The following is a 23,244-nucleotide window of genomic DNA, read 5'->3' as shown; positions in this document are numbered from 1 at the left end:
CAGTTTTTACCAGTCAAAAAGAAGAAAGGGCATAATTTAGAAACAGGTAAGGAAATACAGTATTGTTCTTGTGCCTGTTTCTCATGCAACTTTGTGGAGGGATGGCAATTCCCTTATTTTATTTATTAACTTTTTATTATTATGCAGATCATTTCCTGGACAAGCACAATTTGGTATAAGAACACAGATAAGCTAAATCTTAAGACTTCTGTACACACAGGTCCTAAACATAGCCTTGTACAGGAAAGTTTTTCTTCCTATGTTATTCTGAAATCATTGCTGTAGTAAGAATATATTTTACCGTAATTTTATCTTTTGAAAGACCCAGAGCACATACAGGGCTCACCTAAAAAATTATACATTGTCAACTATTCAAATTATTTCTGTACTGATCAAAATTTGTATTATAGAGCAAAGTATTAACAAAGTAAAACAACTATAATAAAACCAACATAAAATTTTTATTATTTCCAACATTACAAAAGTGAGAGAGCGGTTTAAAAAAACAAAAAGAGTGAAAAGGCCCACATGTAACATCCAGAAGTGTGTCTGCAACTATGTGCACACAACTACCTAACATTTATCCAAGAGAAAACAAGTACTAATGATTCTGAAGAATCAAAAAAAAAAAAAATTGAGGTTTCCACCAGCAATCTTTGAAAGAAGCTTCTCAGTAATGGTCTAGAGTATGAGGTAGTAAAAAGAAACTAAAACAGATCTGTCAAGTAAAGGATATTTTGTATTCTACATATGCCATCATCTTCACAACAAAAAATGGAACCTGAGCGTGTAAACTTCTTGGTCATCGAGCTGCATCTCTAGTTTTGTTTTCTTTCTTTTGCAGAAAGGACTAATCAGAAAAAAACCCCAGAATTTTACTGCGATCTTCAACTGGGCAGCATTTCACTTCAACAAATTTACCTGCTAAATCCATAAAAGGGAATTAAATGAATCAACATCACATTTCTTCCCAGATGTATGCAAAATCTAGGTATTAGAAAAGTCATCAAGAGATCTTCATATAAGAAATTAATTACATTATGTATATAAATATAAAAGACAAGTATTTTAAAAAGTAGAAGTACACTTCAAAGCAGAATGTCAGCCTTTGAAGAAGATAAAGAATTTTCCTAATTTTTTTCCAAAGAGCACAACACAGCATCTTAATTAGGAATTCTAATAAATGGAATTACAGTATGTAAATTACATTTTAAAGTCTCTAAAACCAAACTGAGCCCAAAAAACTATGACTCAATGAAGCATTGGTTTAGTACCCCCCTCCGCCTCAGGTGTTTCCCCATTCACTTATGCAGATAACTGCTTATCAAGGTAAAAGTGAATATTAAGTAGCTATGCAGTATCTGAAGGAAAATAACACTTCGTATTTCTGGTTCTTTGCAAGTACACCAGTACTGAAGTGACCATCTTAACAATCAGCTTAAAGAAATGTGTATTGTCATTTTACTGAAAGGGAAGCTTTAAAATAAACTGAATGTGGTTTCTGTTTTGGCTTCATTCAGATTAACCAGTGCACATCAGCACTCATGCCCCACTAACCAGCTATTTACATTCAGCAGCACCATAAATAAGTACATAAATGCCTATAAAACTCTCCGTCTTCACAATCATAAAATGTTACACTTGTGGATATCTTCATGAGCCCCTGCTGGAAGACTGAAGATGTAGCAAGTTAAGGAAGTAGTTCTCAAGCATTTTGATAACATACCGCTTTCATAAAAACACAAGACCTGTTTGAGTATGTATTGGTGTTTGCAAAGAAAGCAGCTAATGAGGCCTTTCGTATTTAAATAGGAGATGGAAACAGCCATAACTAGATGAAACTCTGTACAATGCCAAAAGAGAAAGAAAAAAATTAACAAGTCATCTGGAAATTGCACCACTTCCATTCTAGCAACAATATTCACGAACTGTTCTCTCACCAGGTGTGTTTAAATGCATGGTGCTTCTGAGGAGAGAATCAACCACTTCCTGAGGAAAACAATCACACCAACATTAAGCTGCCAAGAAACTAGGACAATCACAGAAAAAAATGCAAAAGCATTAAAAATTAAAAATTCAGGCCTCAAAATTAAGAAATTATGTCAAAATTGACTTGCAAATCAGCATGGACTCTTTCTACTTTTGAAGACTGTGAAGCTTCTAAGTCCATTTATTATCTTGATTTCAAGTATCTTTTTGGCATATTTAATTAGCACATTTTGTACTGTGCTGCCAGAGTTAAAAGTTTAACCTAAATAATCCAAGATCTTCCCATCCTTATTCTCAAATCTCACTACGTCAGTCTTGCCTTTCCTCATTCACAGAATGGCGCAGAAAAAGGATATCATTCCCTCAGACTGCAAATGGCAGAGTAGCTTCTCTAAAGGAGGATAGCGGCACAGGGATGGAACGCAGCCCACCATGATTAGTTTGTGCTTGGCTCTTGTGATAGCAACGTTAAGGCGTCGCCAGTCCTTCAGGAGGGTGCCAAGCTGTTAAGTAAGTAGGAAATGTAAAAGCAGGTTATGTTTAAATTTCACAATTCAATGTAAATAGATGCATTTTGAAAATGAGCATTTTAACCATTAAAATTGACTGCAACAAATAAAACCAACTTACATTTTCATCATTACTGTTCCTAACAAAAGACACAATTATGATACTTTTGTCTCTTCCTTGGTATTTGTCTACTGTGTTAACTTCCACTCTGTTCTCCTTCAATTTTGCCATCAAATCGGTGATTGTTTTTAATTGGTGTCTGTATGGTGATATAATGCCAATGTCTGAAGGCCTACAGCCAGCCTGAATGATGAAGAAACAGAAGAAAAAATTGTCACTGCAGTTAGCTGGGATACTTCTTCTGTCAGAAGACCCTCAAGGATATTTAAAAAAAAACAGCACTGCAAAATATTCTATCTACATTAAGTCATCAATGGAACTCTAGGTATAACTGATATTAACTAAAAAAGTCTGATATTAACTACAGAAAGTAGAATATATTAGTTACTGCAAGCTCCCAAGCCTTGTTTTAACCTAGCACAAAGACAGATAGCCTTGAAATTCTCATTTTTCTTTCTTCCTCAAACTGTGAGGTTAACATTCAGAACTCCTAGTCTGTACTACTCCTGAAGTTGACTGGATGAAATAAGAAAGGAAAATCCTCTCCCATCCCTCACAAGAAAGTCCTCATATCTTAAAAGAATTTGGTATCCAGCTTTTTTTGCATCCCAAATCCAACCAGGCAAGGGACAGGGAACTGAATGCAGACCTCAGTCTCCCCACTATACTGACATGTGCTTAAGATCATCCCTCAAAGAATAACCCAATACATACAGTCACCATTACTACAGCAGTGTAAGAATGATTAATTATAAAGCTGTCCCCCTGAACAATGTAATAATGTAAAAGATACCTTAATAAATAAGGATGTGAGGAACAGTACTAGCTTAGCTTCTGTCATGTTACTTACACCACCTTTTTCTGCATGTTCTGGTGCCGGGACCTTTAAAAATGTAAAAGGAAAATATTGACTTCTGCTGTCTACAATGACAAACTATATCCAGTTGCCTAACTCACCATATCATACATGTTTTTTAGTAACAATTTGAATAAAAAAATAAGGCTAAGAGCTAAATTTTACAGAATAAGAGCCTACACTGTAAAGTATCTGGTGAATACTGCATTTGCAAAACAAATTGAAACAATCTGCTGAAATGAGTTTCTAGTACTAGTAAATCATCTTAAACTTCCAAAGCTTGACCATCTGACTTTACAGCTCACACAATATACCATATAGATTTTTATATATATATATATATAAAATATATAAAAAGGACATTTCACTGCCTGACAACGTAAGAGAGCGAACTGTATTTTACATGGGACTTTTGTTTTAAGGCTTTCCATACAACAGTGTTTACAGTGAATTTTCCCCATTTCCATGGCGGAAAGGATATTTTTTAAGTGTTCGAAAGCCTACGTTTAGAACGACAGGAAGAGCTATCCAAAATGGTAGTATTAAATCTAACTTCAAAATTTAAAAGAAGTATTCACTGAATTTACCGTTTCCTAACTATTAACTCCCTTTCCCTGCATCACGTATGAATGAGACCAGAAAGCCAGGGACAAGCTTAGAACATAAACTTTTGTCACTTCAGTATCACAGTTTTGTAATATATTCCCTTTGCTTAGCTCTTGCCTTCTCTGAAGCATAAGCAGTATTGTTAGCAATGAACACATCCCTGCTGTTGCCATACTTCTAGTAAACTGGCATGCAGCTGAACACCTGAGGTCAAGTAACAGACCTCTATATTTAAAAACAGTCTAAAACTGAGCATACACTAAACTGCTTCCCAGCTCTGAATTCCATTTACTACCTACTTATTTACTGCCATTTACTACCTCACCCATTCCAGTATCTGCCTCCAATACTAGCGACATACATCAACTTTGTTTTCTTGGATGCCACTTTGTTGAGTTTTCCTTCTAAATTTTTATGACAGCACTTTAAATGGGAGGTGGTATAGTCCGCCTTAAAGCAACACTCAGAACCCTATTACAACTAGTTTTACTTCTCCAATCTCCCACCACACTATCATCTAAATGGCTGAATTTGGAGATCGCTATAACATTTAACAGGTGGGTAAAGCAATACATAGCTCATATTTGTAAGAGTGTTCCAGGTGAGTGGTGTCTGCTTACCACTGCACACGTATGGAATCTGACAGTGCACAAAGTGTACACCAAAAGCTGCACAAATCCAGGAATTCAACGGAATGTGTAGCTTGTTAAGTGTAATTTATGTTCAATGCCTAGCACACTATAGCACTTTGAATTAAGAAAGACAATCTAACAGAGATTGTCAAACCCATATGTGACACTGCTGCAACTCTATATAGCAATCTTCGAGGCAGCACATTTATAAATTAATAGTAGGCTACTGCATCCACAAGTTTATTTTAGGATTTCAGCCATAAGCAAAAAAGTAGTCTGCGTTGTACTGTTTAAGTAGGGTGCCACATACTTTGTAAGAATCCTATTTTCCTGCAACATGTCCTCAAGCTGCTTTTACATGCCATAGTGGGTTTTCAGTATGTTGTGCAGATTACAGAGCAGAAAATACTTCCCTTGATATTAGAAGATTCCATCGCGTTTTCCAAAACAGCAGTTTCTCCATAGCTTGTGTGTCAACAGCTACACAGCTTAATAGTTACCGCAAGCTAACCTGTTTTTACACTGCCGTTGCGCGCAGTCTAATTGTTGTTATGACCTGTCATATCACAACTGAATTAAGAGCTGTGCTGTTTGGTTTCTTAAATTCACTATGCTGAAAACATCACACCTAATCCACCTCTAAATTTGCATGAGCTCAAGTTTTCTTCAAGCAGAAAAGCATCGTTTTAATGAACAGTTGTTTCTATCCACACCAGCATTAATGTAGCCAAAACCTATACCAAAACTATTTTAGGGGGAAAAAGTTCTAAAAGCTAGGTCATGCTTACAGTAACACCTGCTTGCATTTATATTTGTTATGTGCACATAGTACACCACAAAAAAAAACAAACAACAAAAACAACTTCAGCCTGGAATTACTCAGAAGACTGGCATTAAATCAAGGATATAAATTTTCAACATTCAGACCCAAGCTGTCAGAGGAAGCGCAGACTGACGCAGTGTTTGGCAGAAAAGGAACAAATAAATTTCCGATTAATGTCACAAACATGTCACGTTACTAAACAGAAAACAATAGAGTTTTTTTTTTTAAATGTTAGCATAATAAATGCAAGCTTCCTAGAGGTGTCATGATTTTTTCCTCTTAGTTCTCCCCTTTTGTATCCCCCCAAGTACATTTCTTCAGAAGCTTTTCTTGGTTACACTACAAACAACAGTATACAGGGAAAAAAAACCACTATAAAGTCAAAGAAAACAAAATAAATGCTGGTTTTGGTGAGGGTTTTGACATTGGAGGATTCCCCCTCTTTTTTTTTTTCTTCTATGACTGACAATACATGGAGTTTTGACAGGAAATCCAAAAAGAGATTTAACATTATAGCCTAGTGTCTCAACAAAACCAAGAGCATTTTGGAAAGTGAAACTTTCCTGCTGGTTCTACAAGCACACAGCTGTGTGATGCTCAAGATGCACTTTCTAGGGTGGAAAAAAATTTAAGTGGAACAGAAACTCTATTTTAGTCTGATTAATAGATCAGTGTATCAGCCAGTTTCCTATTGGAACAAACCTCTTCCCTGGGACCAGCTGTCTGCTTTTCTGTGAGTGACAGCAGCTGTTGAGGCATTCCTGGAAAAGCTCCCCCGTTTAGTTTAGGCATTTTTAGGAGTTTCTCTAAGTCTCTAACATAAACCCTGTGTTTCTTTTTAGATCATTGAAAAGATTCCATCAGAATTGTTATTAACAAGTAAACCCTGTAGAATGCCCTGGAGAGCACAGAAAGAGTGGGGAGCTCTTTCCAGGGTCAGCAGAAGAGATCAGCACTTGATAGAATTATTGGCAAAACACAGGATTAATAGGAATCAACATAAAACCTGTTAGAGAGGAAGACAGACTCAAATCTTCATAATCCAGTCACTAACTACACTGAGAGCAAGCACTACAAACCACAAATATGTACTAATTTACTTATCTTTTCCACATGCATCTAAACTTCCTCATTTTACACAGAAGTCAGTTTCTTTGCATAATTCTTATCCATTCTAGAGTTTTTTCTGGCAAGAAATTGAGTCTTTGTGAAAGGACACATCTAAATCAACTTATTCCTCCCTCACACTTCAGTGTATAGAATGTCTGCAAAATTCAATGGAGAATTACAATTATTCCTGACACTGGCACACAGCTCAGACACCAGACCCTCAGCTGCTGGAAATGAGGTCATTCTATGGTTGCAAGGGCATGCAATACAGCTACGCACCTTGAGCAACATTCTGTACATGAAAACAAAGTTTATAATACATTTAATATTTTCTGAAATATTATTTGAATTAAACTTCTCGGCTGCTCCTAGGTGCAATGTTTCCGGCAGTGGCTGTGCCACCCAATTGACCAACTATACTAATAACTTTTTTGTGCATTGCACATTTTACATGTAACTAGAAAACCATTTTTTTTTAAAGTTATGTGTCCTACCCTACCTAAGCTGCATGAAGTTTTACATGTTGACTGCATTGAGAACTTGCATCAAAAATAGTTTTGAAGGGAGACCATAACGAACTTTACCTTCTCTGTGTTCAGAAAACACACAGGTGTGTCTGGATCAAGTACTTCTTTCAACCATGTTTTTGAAGCACCTGCAAGCTCCAGTTTCAATTTTTTTAGGTTGGGCAAGTTAACAGTGGCATTTGACACCTTCTCTGATCCACATTCCAGTTTGCCTTCGTACACTAACATGTTACTCAGCGACATAATTTTACTAAAGATTTAAAAAACAAGAAAAGGCGTCAAATTTGCAGTTTTGATCCCACATAACAAACCTCAATGTAATAAATAAAAGTTTAAAATACCTATTCATTCGGTATTGCATGGTTAATTGGACAACAGCATTTTCATTTTGTTCCAGCCTTTTAAATAAGCTTTCACTCATGCCAAGATCTCTGTTACAAAAAGAAAGCAAACAAAAAAACCCCAAAAGTGTGTCAGGCAAAACACTGCAAGAGCCTTCCCAGAATTCATGTTATTAATAATTGTCCAGCAGCATTTTATCTTACCTTGCTTCTGCATTCAGTACAAGTGGAGGCAGCTGCTGATGATCCCCTACCAGCACAAACCTTTTGGAGCTGAATAAGGGGCCCAGACAGATGAGCTGGCTTATTTGGGAAGCTTCATCAACTATACAGAAATCAAACTGCTTCTGAACAAAGATGGGGTGATTTACTCCCATGCAAGACGTCGCTACCACTGGCTGAAAATTGAGACACACTTTAAGGATAAGATGCATCTTATATCATTTTAGCACTACATTTTCCAGGTTAAGAGGAAAAATCTTTCCCATTAAACTAAACTAAAATATACGCTATAATAAATCAAATTATTAATCCTTGATATCAGACCAGCACATCTTGCATACATATTGGCCTCATGTGTTCTTTCATCAACTGCAAACAACAAAAAACAACTTTAGAACTGACCGCAGTAAATAACTCACTCCTGCCATTTGTTCAGACTGATATCGGGTTCTGTGCATATACAGTTCATGGAGCATGCTGAAATGACTACCTTAGAAAATTATGTGATTTGTTTTGTTGTTTGTTTTTTTTTTTTTAATTCCAAAGAGACAAAACAACAGGAGCACAGTTCTTCCCACCTCTGTGCTTCCACCGCACTCCAAAATTACTAAAACACAAAACGTTAAGTCACTTCCCTCATGACTTCAAACATTTCCCTGCAATGGCCATCAACAAAAATAAGTGGTGGCTCTTGCAATGTTGGCATTTACTGCAACTACCGTGAAGCTTTGTTCTTTCAACAAATTTAATTTAAAGCTGCCACTAACTCAGTTCACCCAGCTCCCATTACAGTCTTTTGCATTAACACTCACACAGGCAGCACTAATCTTCCAATCAAAACTTAGTGTCTGACCAGATCAGCTCCAGAACACACCACTCTTCCTCTTCCCCATCCTCTGATCATACAAATGGCACAACTAGCACAAGTGGGAGGGAAAAAATTGAAAAACAGGAACGATATGTGAACAAAGAGGAGGTTGCAGCAGTTAATCACCACCCCCTTAATGGATAAATTTGTGAAGCTACCACACTTCAGGAGAGACCACTTTAGGAGGGGATATCTGTGTAAACAATCCAACACAAGATCTCAGAGAAAAGCACTGGAGTCTTTGGGTATTATTACTTACAGTGATCAGTTATTTTATGTAGATGTAAAAAAGGATTTTCAATTTTCACACTCTTAATATTGGTTATTATTGGCTATAACGAAATTGAAGTGATGCAGAAACGGAGTATCTTCTTAAGCTCAGATTTCTCACACCAGTAACACACCCCTGGGATGCATTCCTTCTCTGCAGCATCTGAACAACCAGATTACTAATTATAATTATCCTTAATATTTTGCAGGGCTAGCAAAAACGCTTTTCTCACCTGACTGTTATAGATATCTTCCAAATCTGTTACAGATTTAATTGATTTGGACCTGCAAATTTCTTCTTCTGTAAATTTCCGTATGTCTGGATGAACCTTCTGAGCTCGCCCCAAACGCAAGAAACCAACTTTGAATTTAGCTAGCTTTAGCAGGATATTGTCTACGGCAGTGTGTGTAAAACTAGTCAGAAGAACACTGAAGCCACAAGCAGAAAGAATTCTCACCTAATGAGTGGCAAAGGGAAAGAAAAGAAAAAAAAAAAAATTAGTTTACATACAAGAATCAGCAATCCCATGTTTGACTGGGTAAAAAAAAAAAGACGTTTCAGAGGAAGCCAATAAACAAGTATGACTTCATCTATATCACTCTTTCTGACCAGATCTGCCAGTTAGCTACTGTCAAAGCAATATGGGCAACAGACCTGAAGGTTCTTGTAAACAGCAGGGTTACTATGCACGCTACAAGCAGTGAGAGCTAAGAACATCCATGCACACTCGCAAACTGCACAAAAAGAAGGAACTGCACTCTGAAGATTCCCACTCTAAGAACAAGTCATACAGCTCGTGCCAACAAACACTGTTCTCCATGACAATGTAGCCACAACAGATTCAGCAGAATGAGCTGATCTGATAGCAGCAGCACCTGCTTGCTCTCCAGCCTCCCTTTTCCCCACAAGTTGATGACAACTGGAAGTGAGATGACACTTACTTAAAAATAACTCGCTCAGCTCACAGCCTGAATCCAGTATGTTCCTACAGTCCACTCCTGGGGAAGGAGACCCACCAGCTACAGGAGATGGGTACCAGGCTGCACATAGCTTCCGCACCGTGAGTTTCTATAGCTTACAATGGACAAGTCACTGGCTTCCCCAAGGAGTCCTTTTTCTGAGCTGTAACTTAGGATTTGAGGATTTGCTGACATTTGGGCCCATAGAATTTTAACATTGAAGTGTCACAAAAGTGATTAAATATCACACTTCAGTCTCCTCCCTCCCACATATATATTCCTACACAAGCAAGAGACAGTCCTACCCCTCAAAATACATTTTTAGTTCTACCAAATACATGTTCTTAAGAAATATATTTTTCTTCTTTGAAACTCTATAGATACCAGTAGACTACATCATAACAATTAATTTTGGACAGTATGCTTTATACAGTTTGTTTAATGATCTCTTCCAAATCTCACCAAAAAATGTAAACATCAAGGTACACAATCTTACTAGAGCACATATTGTTGTAGTTTTTCCTGTTCCAGGCATACCCACAATAAGTGTGTAGTCTTTTGAAAGTAATACTTGTTTCATTGCCTGTTTCTGTGGTTTATTCAGACCTGTAAAGGAAGAAAATAAAAATTGAATGTCAATACTTCATAATCATTATAATAATTCCTAAAGTTAATAAAACAAAAACTATAGCTTCCTCTTTCACTAAAGCCCTTAAAGAGAACTGCGCAGAGTAAGTCTAAGCTCTAATGAAGTAATGATATTAAACATAACAGCCAAGTAGCACAGGGTCTGCACTACAGTCCTAGAAATAAATCACTGAAGCTACCTTTATTCTTAGACTTTTTGTGACTTTTTTCCTAATATCCTAGTTGACCACCTCCATATGATATCTTGTACGGGCATTTCTATTTTATCGTATCCACTTTCATGCTCAGACACATGCCTCATAGCAAAGGGAAACAAACTGCACATACAGTATCATCTTGATTAGAAGAAACATTACATCAGAGCCATTTTTCCCCAGTATGATGCAAACTGGCAGCATGTTCCAGCTATTTGGACTAGACAAAGCTCAAGCAAAAAAAATAAGCAGTGTCTAGGTTCATCAGTGCCTTTCTGTAAACAAAATACATGGTTTGCAAGTACAGGAAGACACTGTCCTCCCAGTCTTCAGGTACTACTTAATCAGTCATTCTTGAGTTTCAGAATAAATGCCTTGCCCTCGTTTTCTATCTTTTCAGTAGTTTTCTAGGAATCTGGGCAAAATTCTTGTCTGAAGTAGTCCTCAAAGCAACAAGGCAAATCTGTCAGTCTTCAGACTGACTTTTTGTGGAAAGTTCTCTTTGCTTTAAGAGAATTCCATTAAATTTCTGTTTTCACAGACAACTCTGTCAGAGAACAAAGTACTTCCACCGAATTAGACACTGCCAAATACCTAAACAAATTTTGTAAAAAAAGAAGAAAAATGTGCCACAAAGCACACTACAGAGTAGCCAACAGTCAGCAAGAGTGATTATACAAATGAATGCTTACACAAAAGCCCATCTTCCACTCCCTCAAAGTCTGCTTCCTCTATGCCAAGAAAGGCTTCCCTGCTCCCTGTTCCTTCCTTTTGTAAAGGTAGCAAGGCAGTCATATGGCATTTTGTTTGAAACTGCAAGCTGCAGCAACTAGTAAAACTAAAACAAAACTTCTAATCAAATATCTGGTCATGTCTTCCAACTAGTTTATGACTAATTTAATCACAGAAAGATGCGCAAGATAAGAACTTGTTTTTAATTTTTAAGCTGAAAACTATCACTAGACCCCAAAGTAGGAAAATACCGTTGTATTTAATGTGATAAATACTTTGGCTACAGAGATGTACTACTGAACAGAGGATTTTGGGGAAGCCACTTTGTACCCTTTAAAATATTTGCAACGGTTTCCTTTGCTTCTGGAGGAAGGACAGAGCTCAAATGTGGAATAAAACGTGGTTTGTGGAAGTCAATTATCAAGTTCCGGAGCCTCTCACTGTGGATTAAAAAACAAACAAACAAAAAACAAAAACTCAAGAGTTACTAGAGAAGCCTTATCTGAAAAAATATTGAAAGTGTCAAATTAATTTGATTCTTCATACCTGACTGGGGAATCTTTCATCAACTTAGAAAGGTTTTCAAAGGGGACTGCTATACCAAAATCTCCTTCTTCGTGATCCAACCTAAATGTGGTGTTCCTGGGGAGCTTTGACAAATCCCTGAAGGACGACAGCAACATGGACAAAATAATTCTGTTTACCAGCAGTATGTTGACAATTAAAGACTTAGTAATAATTGTTAAGTGGTACCTCTAGCAATAGCTAGAGGAAATACACCAAATAATCCAAATAAAACGTGATCAGATTTAAATGCCCAATTTAAAGGCAACATAGTCTGAATAATGGAAGTTGCTATTAACGCAGTAATCACAGTATCCAGGTAGCCTCATGTTGGAGACAAATAAATGGAGTTTGCAAGCATACTTTTATTCAGACAACCTAGTTAAATAGACAAGCATATACGCTGACCAAGTATTGACATTTTCAGTCTAGATACAAGAATTTCCAAAGGGTGCTTCCCCAAGCCCAGCAAGAAAAGTCAGACTATATTACAGCTATTTGGGCACCTGGAAGTACCCTTCCAGTGTCATAGTGTCTTCAAACAGGTATTTTTCCTTTTGTTCTATTACCTGCCCAACAAACAGGAGACTTTTGTCACGCTGACTTCTCTAACATAGCCAGTAGCCAAACCAAGTAAACCATTTTCCTCTCCGCTCACAACCACTCTATCACCAACCAATAGGTTTACTCCAGGTATGGCACCATTTTTACGTTGGAAAAAATGTAGATACTGTCCCTCAGAAATTTCCTGCACTCGATCAATTCTGATCATGTTTCCAACACAATCTCCAGCCTTCTCTCTGTGAATATATTAGAAAAAAAAATTTAAAACACTCTCAGTAATTTAAAAGAAAAAAGTAAAAAACTGCACCACCCACAACCAACCACCAAAACCAAAACAGTCCCCAAAACAACAAAAAAATAACAACCTGAACACTCACAACAAGAACCAGGAAGATTTAACATTCACTTTACAATAGCCCCTTTGACCAGAAAGGGACTGTAAAAATAACTCTTGTACTTGTTCCAAGAACAGACTCTGATATTTAAGCTAAAATTATCTATATTTTCCTGTTAAAAAAACAAATACTGAAACGTATGGATCCACTTCACTAGGATGTTCCACATTTGCTTATGGAGTTGCTTGCTTCACTTAACTCAGCTACACATCACTGAAACAGATGCCTTGCAACAGGCTTACAAACCACCAATTGTTTTTTTCTCCACAGTGGCTGGACTAGGTGATGTATAACACAATGCTACTTCAGCCAGCTGCTTTTATCCACATTCATAGCCACACCTAAAAGTATGGTCCAAAACATATCTATCTTTGTCAAGCAAACCCCCAGGAAACCAGTGCAATGAGCTGGGCTCACAGTCAGCACCCAGCCTCAGCCCCCAGAGACACAAACGAAACAGAATTTTCCTTCTGAAGACTGGAACTGCAGTTCGCTGCTTCCTGTGTATGACCTTACAACAACAACAAAAAAAACAAATATAATATTGCAAATACAAAACCAATAAATCTAGTAGGCCAATGTCTCCATTAGGTCACATCTCACAAAAAAAACCTACCTATGCAAGTGGCATATTTGACTAATTCTACAAGCACTTGAAAACACGTACTTTTCCTTGTATTGAAAACACGAGTTGACAATGCCTCATTTCCAGTTACTAAAGGGAGCATCATTTCTACCCAGCTAAAAACTGCGTCTTACCTTTCCGAAGAAGGTATCATCCATATATTTTTATATCCCTTTCTACCCTCTCCACTTTGCAGCTCCAAGGTTAACATTAGATACCACAGACTGAAATACTCTAAGTGGGAGGGCCTCAGGTGCTGGGTCTCTCTTTCAATAATGGGTACCATAGCAGGAGGGACACACACACCGGACATCTTTTGTTCTACAGCTCTAGGAAAAGATCCAAACACAGTAAAGAGTCAACCTGTATCATTTTTCTTGCAAGTCTATAAGTACATAATGCCCACCTAAATATGTACTGTAACATAGCAGATAATCTACCATCACTGAAATAAAGTTAAATCTGTATCCTTTTTTCATATGAACAATCTCATATTAGTAACTTTACATCATCTCTATGTTTTTGAATTAAGGACAAGTTAAAGACCAATTAAAGGCGTTTCAAGGATAATACTGTGTACATTCAGATAGTTATCTTTCATTCCTTTTTTCCTAACAGATGAATACTATATTAAGATTTAGCTAAGCAAAGGGGATTTAATAGTTAAAACACAAGCAGACTTCAGGTCAATTTACCTCAAAACTAAACATCAATAGACATTACACCTAATCACACATACAAAATGCAACCAAAAAGAAAAGAGTTAGTTGAGAAGTGAGTAGTTACCCAGTTGGTAATAGACCTGTTGCTGTAACAACTGAATATTAGAATAGCATTTCACAAAAACATATCATGTATGCCTGTAAAGCTAGTTCTCTCAAATACTTTTACCCCTATAATTTTAAAAACAGTCAGGCATTATAGGTACACAAGACCAACCCAAAAGCTCTCCTGTTCTAGCATATCTCATTTATTCAGTATATGATTTTGCTTGGGTTTTATGCAGCATAAAAGACAAGACTAAAACTTATAGCAGTTTTTAAAACAATTCAATAACTTTATGTGAAAATTTATCAGATATTTTCTCATGACTTCTCTTTAACGGAAGATGCAATAACACTTTGTCAGAGTAATATCAATGTATCATTACTTGTGTGATACCCTACAGTGAAACAATCTTATACAGAGCCCAAGTGAAAGAGTTGTTGTCAAGCCATAATTCAGCCTCAGAAGACTGCCTGTTTCAAAGAGTTGCAAGGATATAGCTTTTTAAAGTCATAATTATTAACTCAGATATAACAGAAATCTGTTCTTGTCATCAAGTATTTTGTTGAGACTTGCCTCAGATTTTGCCTGGCAGAAAGCGTACCTGAGCAAACACATTAAGTCCCTGCGAGATCAGGGACTTGCACTATTAAAGTTGCAGTGGGGTCTATGGAACCTTCTTTTGGGGTGCAAGAGTCCTCAAGAAAGACATAAGAAACCGGCAACCACAAAAATTAAATCACAGTATCAAAAGCTACAATTGTTCAAGCTTATTTCAAAAACACAAGTCAAACTTTTTTTTTTTACCTGCTGTATAGAAAGCAATTGTGTATTTGGGAGCAATATTTACAGGCTTGACTGTCATCAGTTACAGGAGGCAAAGCAGCAAGCTGTGACTGCTGTCCTCCCACAGCAGACTTATGCGTACTGTGTGTTAAGTAGAAGGCCACGTGGTTTCTTAACTTCATTAATTCTGTCAAGAAAAGAACAAACCAGACTGATGTTTTCAGGTTGGTCTGTAATAATTTCTAACTCAGAAGTAACTAGCCATCAAATTTTTAGTCACTCAGGAGTGAGTATTCATATAGCAAAGTCCTAGTGGAGTATTAATAAAACAATCAAGTTTTTACCATAAGCTTATTGGAATCAGTAACATTATAACAAGTTATGCATCTCTAAGTACAGATACATTCATGAGAGTAAACCTTATAACTATAATTAAAATGAAACATTTTAGTAAAGAAAATTATGGTCTCTGGGGAAGGGGAATGACTTTACCTCTTCGGTCCATGCGAGCTCCAGAAACAGGGTACATAGTACCAGTTTTCAGATAAAGAAGAAATCCAGCTTCAGGATCCGCTCTCCGTTCTAAATTCAACAATGTATACAGAATAACCTGCAAACATTATATATAAACTTATTACAATGCATGAAAACCAAAATACATTATAAGTTGTATTTAGCTTTTCCATAATTTATATGGTTAAGCAGTCCTTACTTATGATAAGTAAGCTAGAAGCCATAAAGTAATAAGCACCTAACCAAGGATTTAAATTAAAAGGCATCTTCCTTAACAAAAGCTTATACAAGGCTACTACCTCTAGATCAGACCAGTTATCTGGAAAGATGTACAACACTATTACCTGAAGCAGTTTGCCTCAACCTAATTTTTAAATGTAGTAAGAACAGATGAAAGAACAGCTATTTCAGGATAAAAAAAACTGTAAATGTGTTTGAAAGTACTAAATGCATATACTTCACACTCCTCAGTTCGCTTTTGTTTTATATCAGCAGCTTTGGGTATGCCAGGATCTGCCGTCCATAGATCTAGATTATACCACATACAAACAGCATTTCACATTCATGAGACAAAACAGGTCATCTCATACAATTTTTAAAAAAGTATACATAGCCACCAATAGCGACATTAGACATTTGGGTTTTGTACCTGACTTCTGTGCTCTATGGAGTTAGATTCCTTGCCAGACTTGAGCTCTAACGGCATTATCCTAAACTGTACTCCAGACTGGCGATGGATTTTCACACTGGCTGTAACATCAATCTTTCCCTTCAACCCAAACCTGGGAGACCAGATATTCTCTTCAATGTCTAAGATATCTACTATCTCTATCCTGGAAGATGCATCTTCTGTATTTGCACCACTTGACCTAGGAAGAAAATTAAGTCAGATGTTCCAATTTCCCTTAATTCTTAATATTAAAATATTACTGAGTTGTAATTATATATTTAATATTTTTGCATTGTAGGCACTCTTTAGGCACTAACTTTAGAAATAAAGTACATTAAGTCTCACTCAAACTTTCTTGGCATTTACAGACAAAACATATCAGAAAGTTTCTTTGAATTGCACACTGGCATAAAGCTTTGCTATTCACCTAAATTTCAAAGTTAAAAAAAAAATCTTAAACTGTTCTTAATAAGTTTTGATCTTTTCTGAATAACCACACTCTAACATTTTGTTTCTTCAAAAAGTTTAATGATATACACTGGAAAGTAGCATACAGATTTTACTCAGACCTGCCATGTCACTGAAAGTTTAACACCCCGTTAACGCCTTACGGTTATTACCACTAACAGCAAGAAGCCATAGACAAGAAGAGCTTAGCAGCAGTTGAGTAAAATCACCATTTCACTGATAAACAGTTATCTTGGTGAAGAATTACATTTGATTAATAGTTTCTGATTCATAGTCTTGCACATATTTACAGTAACTTCTAGCTTAGTCAGTAAAGCAAACATGCTTGCGTTTCCAATTACTAAAATTTCTACTTTATAAGGATTTTAAGACCAATAAGATTTTTTTATCAGTTCACCCTCAGTCTTAACATCTCCCCCAGTACTCACAATGGCAGCTAAACATGCAGCTCTCAAGATTAGCTATTTTGGCAGTGAGGCCGTGAATTAGCTCCGTATCACTGGACAGTTCTACATAAGAAGTGCTGCCCTAAAAATTAAGTGAGCCAAACAAGATATACAACGTAGAACGGTTTTAACTTTTAATTGTGGCTTCTTACAGTTTTAGTTGCATTTTATTTTGGCTAGCTGGATTGTGCATGAAGTCTTCCATCCATTTAAAAAGTGACGGCAAATATCCTTCCACTTCCTGCATTATTTCTGTTTGTTTCAGATTTAAGTGATACCTAAAAAATAAAGCCATGCACATTAAGGAGACAGAAATATTAGATTTGCTGCTGGTACTAACAAGATTCTGCCTCAAGTAATAACAAGATTAATGGAAATAACTGTCAGGTTGGAATAAACATCTATAAATTGTAGGTAGCGACGGATTCATTAAGGTTCAACTCAACTATTTCATAAAGCTTTAACTGAACATCCATTACGAAAGACAGAACACAGGATGTTCACTTCTGATGTACCGTTTGAAACAACGGGTGTAGCACAAGGAAAGCATCAGCACGGTAGATGTGATTAAACAAAACTAACCACTGCAAGAAAGGAGTACCAGAGTCATGCATTTGAAAATGCCTATTCCTGTGCTTTATGCAAAATTGAAAACATTAGAGGAAACTTTTAAAAAGACCATTTGCTTTTTGTCTGAATACACTGGTCTGCTACTTGTTCTTCATATCCATTTTGACAGGCTTCAGACCATTTTAATTGGAAAGGAATCATGATCGGCTACAGTTACAAATACACAAGAAAGCACAAGTCTCATTAAACAGCACCTAATCATGTGGCATTATATAATTTGGTGCTGGCATTCACTGGAAATAATGTCATTATTCTACAGGTAGAGAAATACAAGTGAGTTTTACACAAAAAGGTTCCTACAAGTGCAAACAACCACAGCCAGCAGACTTTTATGTAACTTACTTTTCAATTCCAACAAATCGTAGCCTACATATGCAAAGAGGTATCACAAATCAATGGTTTCAAACACAGATGCCCAGAGTGACACAAAAGCCTTTAAGTAATCTTAGCAGTCACAATTTAAAATATCCACCCTCATAACAGAAGTAAAGTAACAAATCTTGTTACAATTTTAACTTCCAATTTCTCTGGAGCTAACAGATACTGACATCGCCCAACACACAACTTGTAATATTCTAGATATAACAGGTTTTTTTATGTGACTTGAATTTCATTTTAATCAAGTCTGCAGTAAAAGCTTAAAACTGACAGCCATTCACCTTGCTATTTTCTGATGGAAATATGAAGACTATTTATTATGCTAGCATTTCTATCAGCTTTGCAGAGAAAATAAGTCAAAGGTCCTCTAACAACTGAGCTACTAAGTAACCCGATAAAGAATATGAAAATATCAGACATCTCAATGCTTGGTCAGTCACAAGTTTCTAGTTCATCTCCCAAGGGTCAAAATGTTTGTCACGTTTAACTCAGCTTTGGGAGATGCCTGGAAATCTAATGTTACAGGTGCAAACACTCCAACCTGCTTGGCCTGAAAGGAAAAAACACAGCTACAGTTACTCAAGAATCATAATTCGCACCTATAGAAGTAGCTCAACAGGGCAGGCAATTTAAATTAGATTATGAAACAGGGCAATATCTAGTAAGATATATGTAAGAAGTTATACAAGTTTCATTAAGCAAGGTCGTTTGGCAGAATATTCTCCCAATATCGGTGCTACATTTTTTAAAGTATAAATTTATCTGCAAGTTCAAATGTTCCTACCCTGTCTTCCAAACATAAAAAGATACATGCAATGCTACTTACATTTCTTTGATGTACTTCTGTCCATATACAGTTTTATTTGCTAGTTCTTCAATTTTCTCTTGGTCCAAATTATTTGTTACCGCTTGTTGGAAAATTTCATGAAGAATTGTACCAATGAGTGTTTGGTGCGAACCAGACTCAGAGCCCTGCAACAGATGTCATATAAAATATATATACATGAAGACTTATGCCCACTTCATGCAAACTTTTCTATAAAATTACTGGGTTTTATTTGCTGCATATGATCGACCGCACTTATTTAACTGCAAGATCAGTAGTTTTCACCTCACTAATACCTCTTCAAACCTGACTGTGAAAACAGCCAAATTGAAACGTGTCTCCTATTGATCTCTCATTTTTATCCCAACCCTGATAACATTAGGATACAATCCCTATTTGATTGACAGGTGAGAAAAAGGCACAGGTTAAAATGAATTTTGAGCAAGTTTTGCCCATGGGCAGTATTAATAGCAGTATTTCCTAATGCAAATACTTACCCCTTTACAGTCTTATAGATATTATTTTTTGCATTAAGCAGTTTCCTTTGCTTTACCAACTCATACAACATTATTCCAAGTATGACTAGAATGGCTCAGAAACCCATCTAACCATCACCAGGGCTGGGCTCTGCAGACTCATAAGAATTAAAAGTGGTAGCAAGTTATGACCTTGGCATGAGCCACCACCAAACAACTGGAAATCTAATTGGTATGGTTTTTAAGTACTTACTGGTATATTTTACAGACCTGGCACTTGCTGGTTCCACTCACACTGGAAGGTGGTGTTATCCTGGACTCAGGACTCCCAAATTATTAGTTCATTCCTATTACTCCTTTAGTGAAGGCCTGAGACCATCCCATGCTGTACTTACACTTCTTGTTTCAGTCACAGGCTCCCAGTGGCTGTTTACCACTCCATACCAGTCCCCTTGCCCATTTGGATTTATACTCCCATCATGTCTGGAAGTTTTCCTCAGCTGAATCCACATATCAGCAAAGACACTACCACAAGAAACTTTTCCTCTCTCCAAGTTCCAACAGCTCAATTCACATTCCAGAGTTAGCACACACAAACTCTGAGTAGAGTACATGTACATTGCAGCTTGACCTTGAGCTCAAGCCTGCTTCCCATAGGGTATCAAGCAAGAGTCTTAACTGAATGAGCTGCTTTTTCAGAGGCTTTTAACTTGGCCAAGAGTCGCTATGTTTTCATAGGGCTGACATCCCTCACAGAGGATTCATATCCGCACAAAATGTGGCAAGAGATTATTAAAGAAGTTGCCAGAATTTTAAGTGTGAAGACCATTTCTTTGTCCCATTGATTATATTAAGAACACAGGATTATTTTAGCCAAAACTCTCAAAAAACACAGGAAGCTTACCCAAAGACAGTTTCCATTCTAAATTATTCTGTGTTGTAAACATTAGGAATAGCTAATAATGACATTTTGCAACACAGCATCTCAGCCAGTTTTAACAGAGCTAAACCACTAGTCTCAGGGAAACAGCAACTCGCTGATATGTTTGATGCTCCAGAATTAACACTTACCCTAAACCTTTCACCCAGCACTGCTCGTCTCATACATCGAATGCTATTTGATATTGTAGTGCCAGAAAGCAGCAGATCTGGGTAAAGAACTAGGTATCCGGACTGTTCATTTATTATCCAGGTACCGGAGCTACACTCCCCTTCTAAATGAATGATGTCTCCTGGAACAACTGGAACAGACTCCCTGTAATACAATATATTCGAACAACCATTTGCAAGCTAAGGACACCACAGATTAGAAATTATACATTAACATATCAGATTCAACATACTTCAAAACCAGGAGGTTATTTTGATTCTTTTTTAAGTTGATCTAAATAAATGTTTAAAATTGATAATGGGATTTTTACTGGCACATCAATAATTTTGAGTATTGGATCATGCATCAGGACAGCCTGCACATAGGGAAATCCTGTTGACTTCAAGTAATTCCAGATCCATGTATTAATCCATTTTAGTATCATTATGTTTTATACTGGCATACTACACTTTTTCATTACCTGAGAGGTACCTTTTTACTTAACAATTCCACTTGTTTCAGAAACTCAGAAAAAACTAAAAATATTTTTAGAAGTTTCAGGATTCAAGATATTTTGTACTTGCCCCTCTAAGAAACGGAGTCTTAGACTCCTTTTCTCCTATCTTTCAGGCTTGCTCAGAAAATTAATAGTGCCAAATATCACACACATGCCCATATGATTCAAAAGACTAAGCTCGTCTTCCGTAACATACTGCACAATGTGCAGTATTAGATCCTCACTGATTCACACTTGAAAAAAAGACCTCTTAGTAGAGCTCAAGCTAAAGCAATTTTAACAGACTTTATAAAACCTCATGTTTTAGACATAGCTTTATATGTTTATGTGTACAGTAAGGGTACATCATTTAGAAGAACACTTCTAATTTTTGCAACACCACACTTAAACAAAATATGCTACTTAGAGCTTATTGTCTTGCTGTTTCTTAGTACAAAGACAAATTAAAACTTAAAGGTAGCTATACCCATTCAACACAAGTTACATGACATGAGTTCTCTCAAGATGAATACCCATTACACTAATATACTGACAATATAACATTAGATAAGAGCTGTTTCAGGATTTCTTATCACTTTTAAGAAAGTAAAACTCATTTCAAAGGCAACAAAGAAAAGTGACTTAATAATCTGATATTTCATCCTCTTTCCAGACATCTACATTTTTGTATGGATTACCAGCCATTCCTAAGAATGCACAGTTCTGTATCCTCCAGTGACTGAGATGCTGCAATTGTCAAGTGTTTCTCAGAGTCCCTTCCATTTCTCTGTATTACGCTGACTTCCAACACCCGGTATCTGTTGTTAAGCCCATTCTTAAGTATTGTGTCAGCAGAGTCAGTCACTTTCTTCTGAAAACTGAAGTAACAATTCATTACAAAGACATAATGCCATTTGAAAACAACTAACCCATATACAAGAATAAGGAAAGCTTCAAGTGTAAACCCAACTTTAACCTCTTTCAATTTTTATATATATTTAGTGTGTTTTTTAAGTCTAGACAGGTAGAGTATTGAAAGACTCTCTGGTTATGTTTCTGCAGTCTCTTTGCATTACAGAATGGCAGGGGTTGGAAGGGACCTCTGCAGATCATCTTGTCCAACCCCCCTGCTTGAATGATGAAAAACAAGCATTTGGACACATAAAAGATAAGGAAGGAGACATAAATACTAAGTTAAGTTGCTATTTATTGCAGCCAGTGCTTCCTTTTGGTGTCCATATATTCGCATTCATTTAGAAGTTAATTATACCTGTACCCCACCCTGCGTTTGTGAGAAAGCTTCTCTTCGAGCGCTGTAAAGCACATAATCACCCAAGCACAGGGACATTCTCCTGACAGCGAAGGCCACCCGCCAGAGCTCACACCAGGCGCCTGCAGCCCGCCGCGGGGCCGCCCTGCGCGGCCCCAACACCAGTCCCTCGCTAAGCAGCGGCGGACTCCTCTCGCCGGTGATTGCCGGCAGTCCCGAGCGCTTCCCGCCTCTCCCCCATCCCCGAGGAAGGCCTGCGCCGCCCGGTCGCCGCTCCGGCGGCCCTCAGGGCTCCTTCCCGCCTTCCCGGGACGCGCTTGAAACTTCAAAACCCCCGCGCTCGCGGCCGTCCATGCCCACTTGTTCTCTCCCCGCTCCGGCCGCTACCTTTCCGCCATGAGCGGGTCCTGCAAGGCTGGCCCCACCTCAGCTAGGCTAGACTCGACCTAGCTAGGCTCGACTCAACCACAACCCAGCCCGGACGCAGACAGACAAGTAACAGAAGCCCCCTACACCCTGCACCGCGCCGGGGCGCAGGCGCACTACAGCCCCATGCCCCGCCCGCCTCCGGAGAAACCCCGCCCCCTCGCCCCTCCCAGCTCGAACACTGGCGGGAGAGAACCAGTGCAGCCAATGGAAGAACGGTTCTCCGCCAGGGGGGCGGGGTGGGGCGCGCGCTTCCCGCGCGCGGGAATAGGGGTTGAAGGCACGAAGTGGTGCGCGGCTCCTCCCGCCCTGCTTGGGGGCGGGTCCCGCGGCGTGAGGGAGCCTAACGGGCTCCCGCGGGCGGGGAGGACAGGTCGCAGCCCTACCTGTCGTTTATTTACACAGCATCAAGCGCTGTTACAACCAGTGCAGTAGTATGAAGTAAAAT

The 23,244-nt window shown here is 37.8% G+C and overlaps 1 protein-coding gene across 2 annotated transcripts; it reads right to left on the bottom strand.

Annotated features, from left to right (window-relative positions):
- Positions 1-442: 442 nt before the first annotated feature.
- DNA2 (DNA replication helicase/nuclease 2) lies at positions 443-22,895 on the bottom strand. 2 transcript variants are annotated; one of them, XM_064464691.1, is made up of 21 exons: positions 22,758-22,895; positions 21,799-21,978; positions 20,586-20,769; positions 19,039-19,184; positions 17,357-17,482; positions 16,270-16,489; positions 15,600-15,717; positions 15,129-15,294; positions 13,691-13,885; positions 12,542-12,772; positions 11,955-12,071; positions 11,739-11,848; positions 10,331-10,440; positions 9,108-9,332; positions 7,719-7,912; positions 7,515-7,604; positions 7,231-7,423; positions 3,413-3,502; positions 2,620-2,802; positions 2,346-2,492; positions 443-1,682 (listed from the first exon to the last, which is right to left on the bottom strand). In XM_064464691.1, exons 1-21 carry the CDS (start codon positions 22,766-22,768, stop codon positions 1,626-1,628), a joined length of 3,093 nt encoding a protein of 1,030 aa, XP_064320761.1. In that variant the 5' UTR covers positions 22,769-22,895; the 3' UTR covers positions 443-1,625. The 2 variants fall into 2 exon arrangements, with proteins under 2 accessions (XP_064320761.1, XP_064320760.1); XM_064464690.1 differs by having other exon boundaries at positions 1,629-2,492.
- Between the last annotated feature and the right edge of the window lie 349 nt (positions 22,896-23,244).

Source organism: Phalacrocorax carbo, chromosome 13, assembly GCF_963921805.1.
Source record: "Phalacrocorax carbo chromosome 13, bPhaCar2.1, whole genome shotgun sequence".
In the NCBI taxonomy this organism is placed as follows: domain Eukaryota; kingdom Metazoa; phylum Chordata; class Aves; order Suliformes; family Phalacrocoracidae; genus Phalacrocorax; species Phalacrocorax carbo.
Note: the sequence above shows the minus strand (reverse complement) of the source record. Positions and strands in the feature narration are given on the sequence as shown.

What these genes read in the sequence shown, in the direction of transcription:
- DNA2 (XM_064464691.1), bottom strand. An exon ending in TGCTGGGTGAAAGGTTTAGG is followed by an intron (nt 19,185 to 20,585) that starts GTAAGTGTTAAT and finishes CATCTGTTGCAG; the next exon opens with GGCTCTGAGTCTGGTTCGCA. An exon ending in ATGAAAGATTCCCCAGTCAG is followed by an intron (nt 11,849 to 11,954) that starts GTATGAAGAATC and finishes TTTAATCCACAG; the next exon opens with TGAGAGGCTCCGGAACTTGA.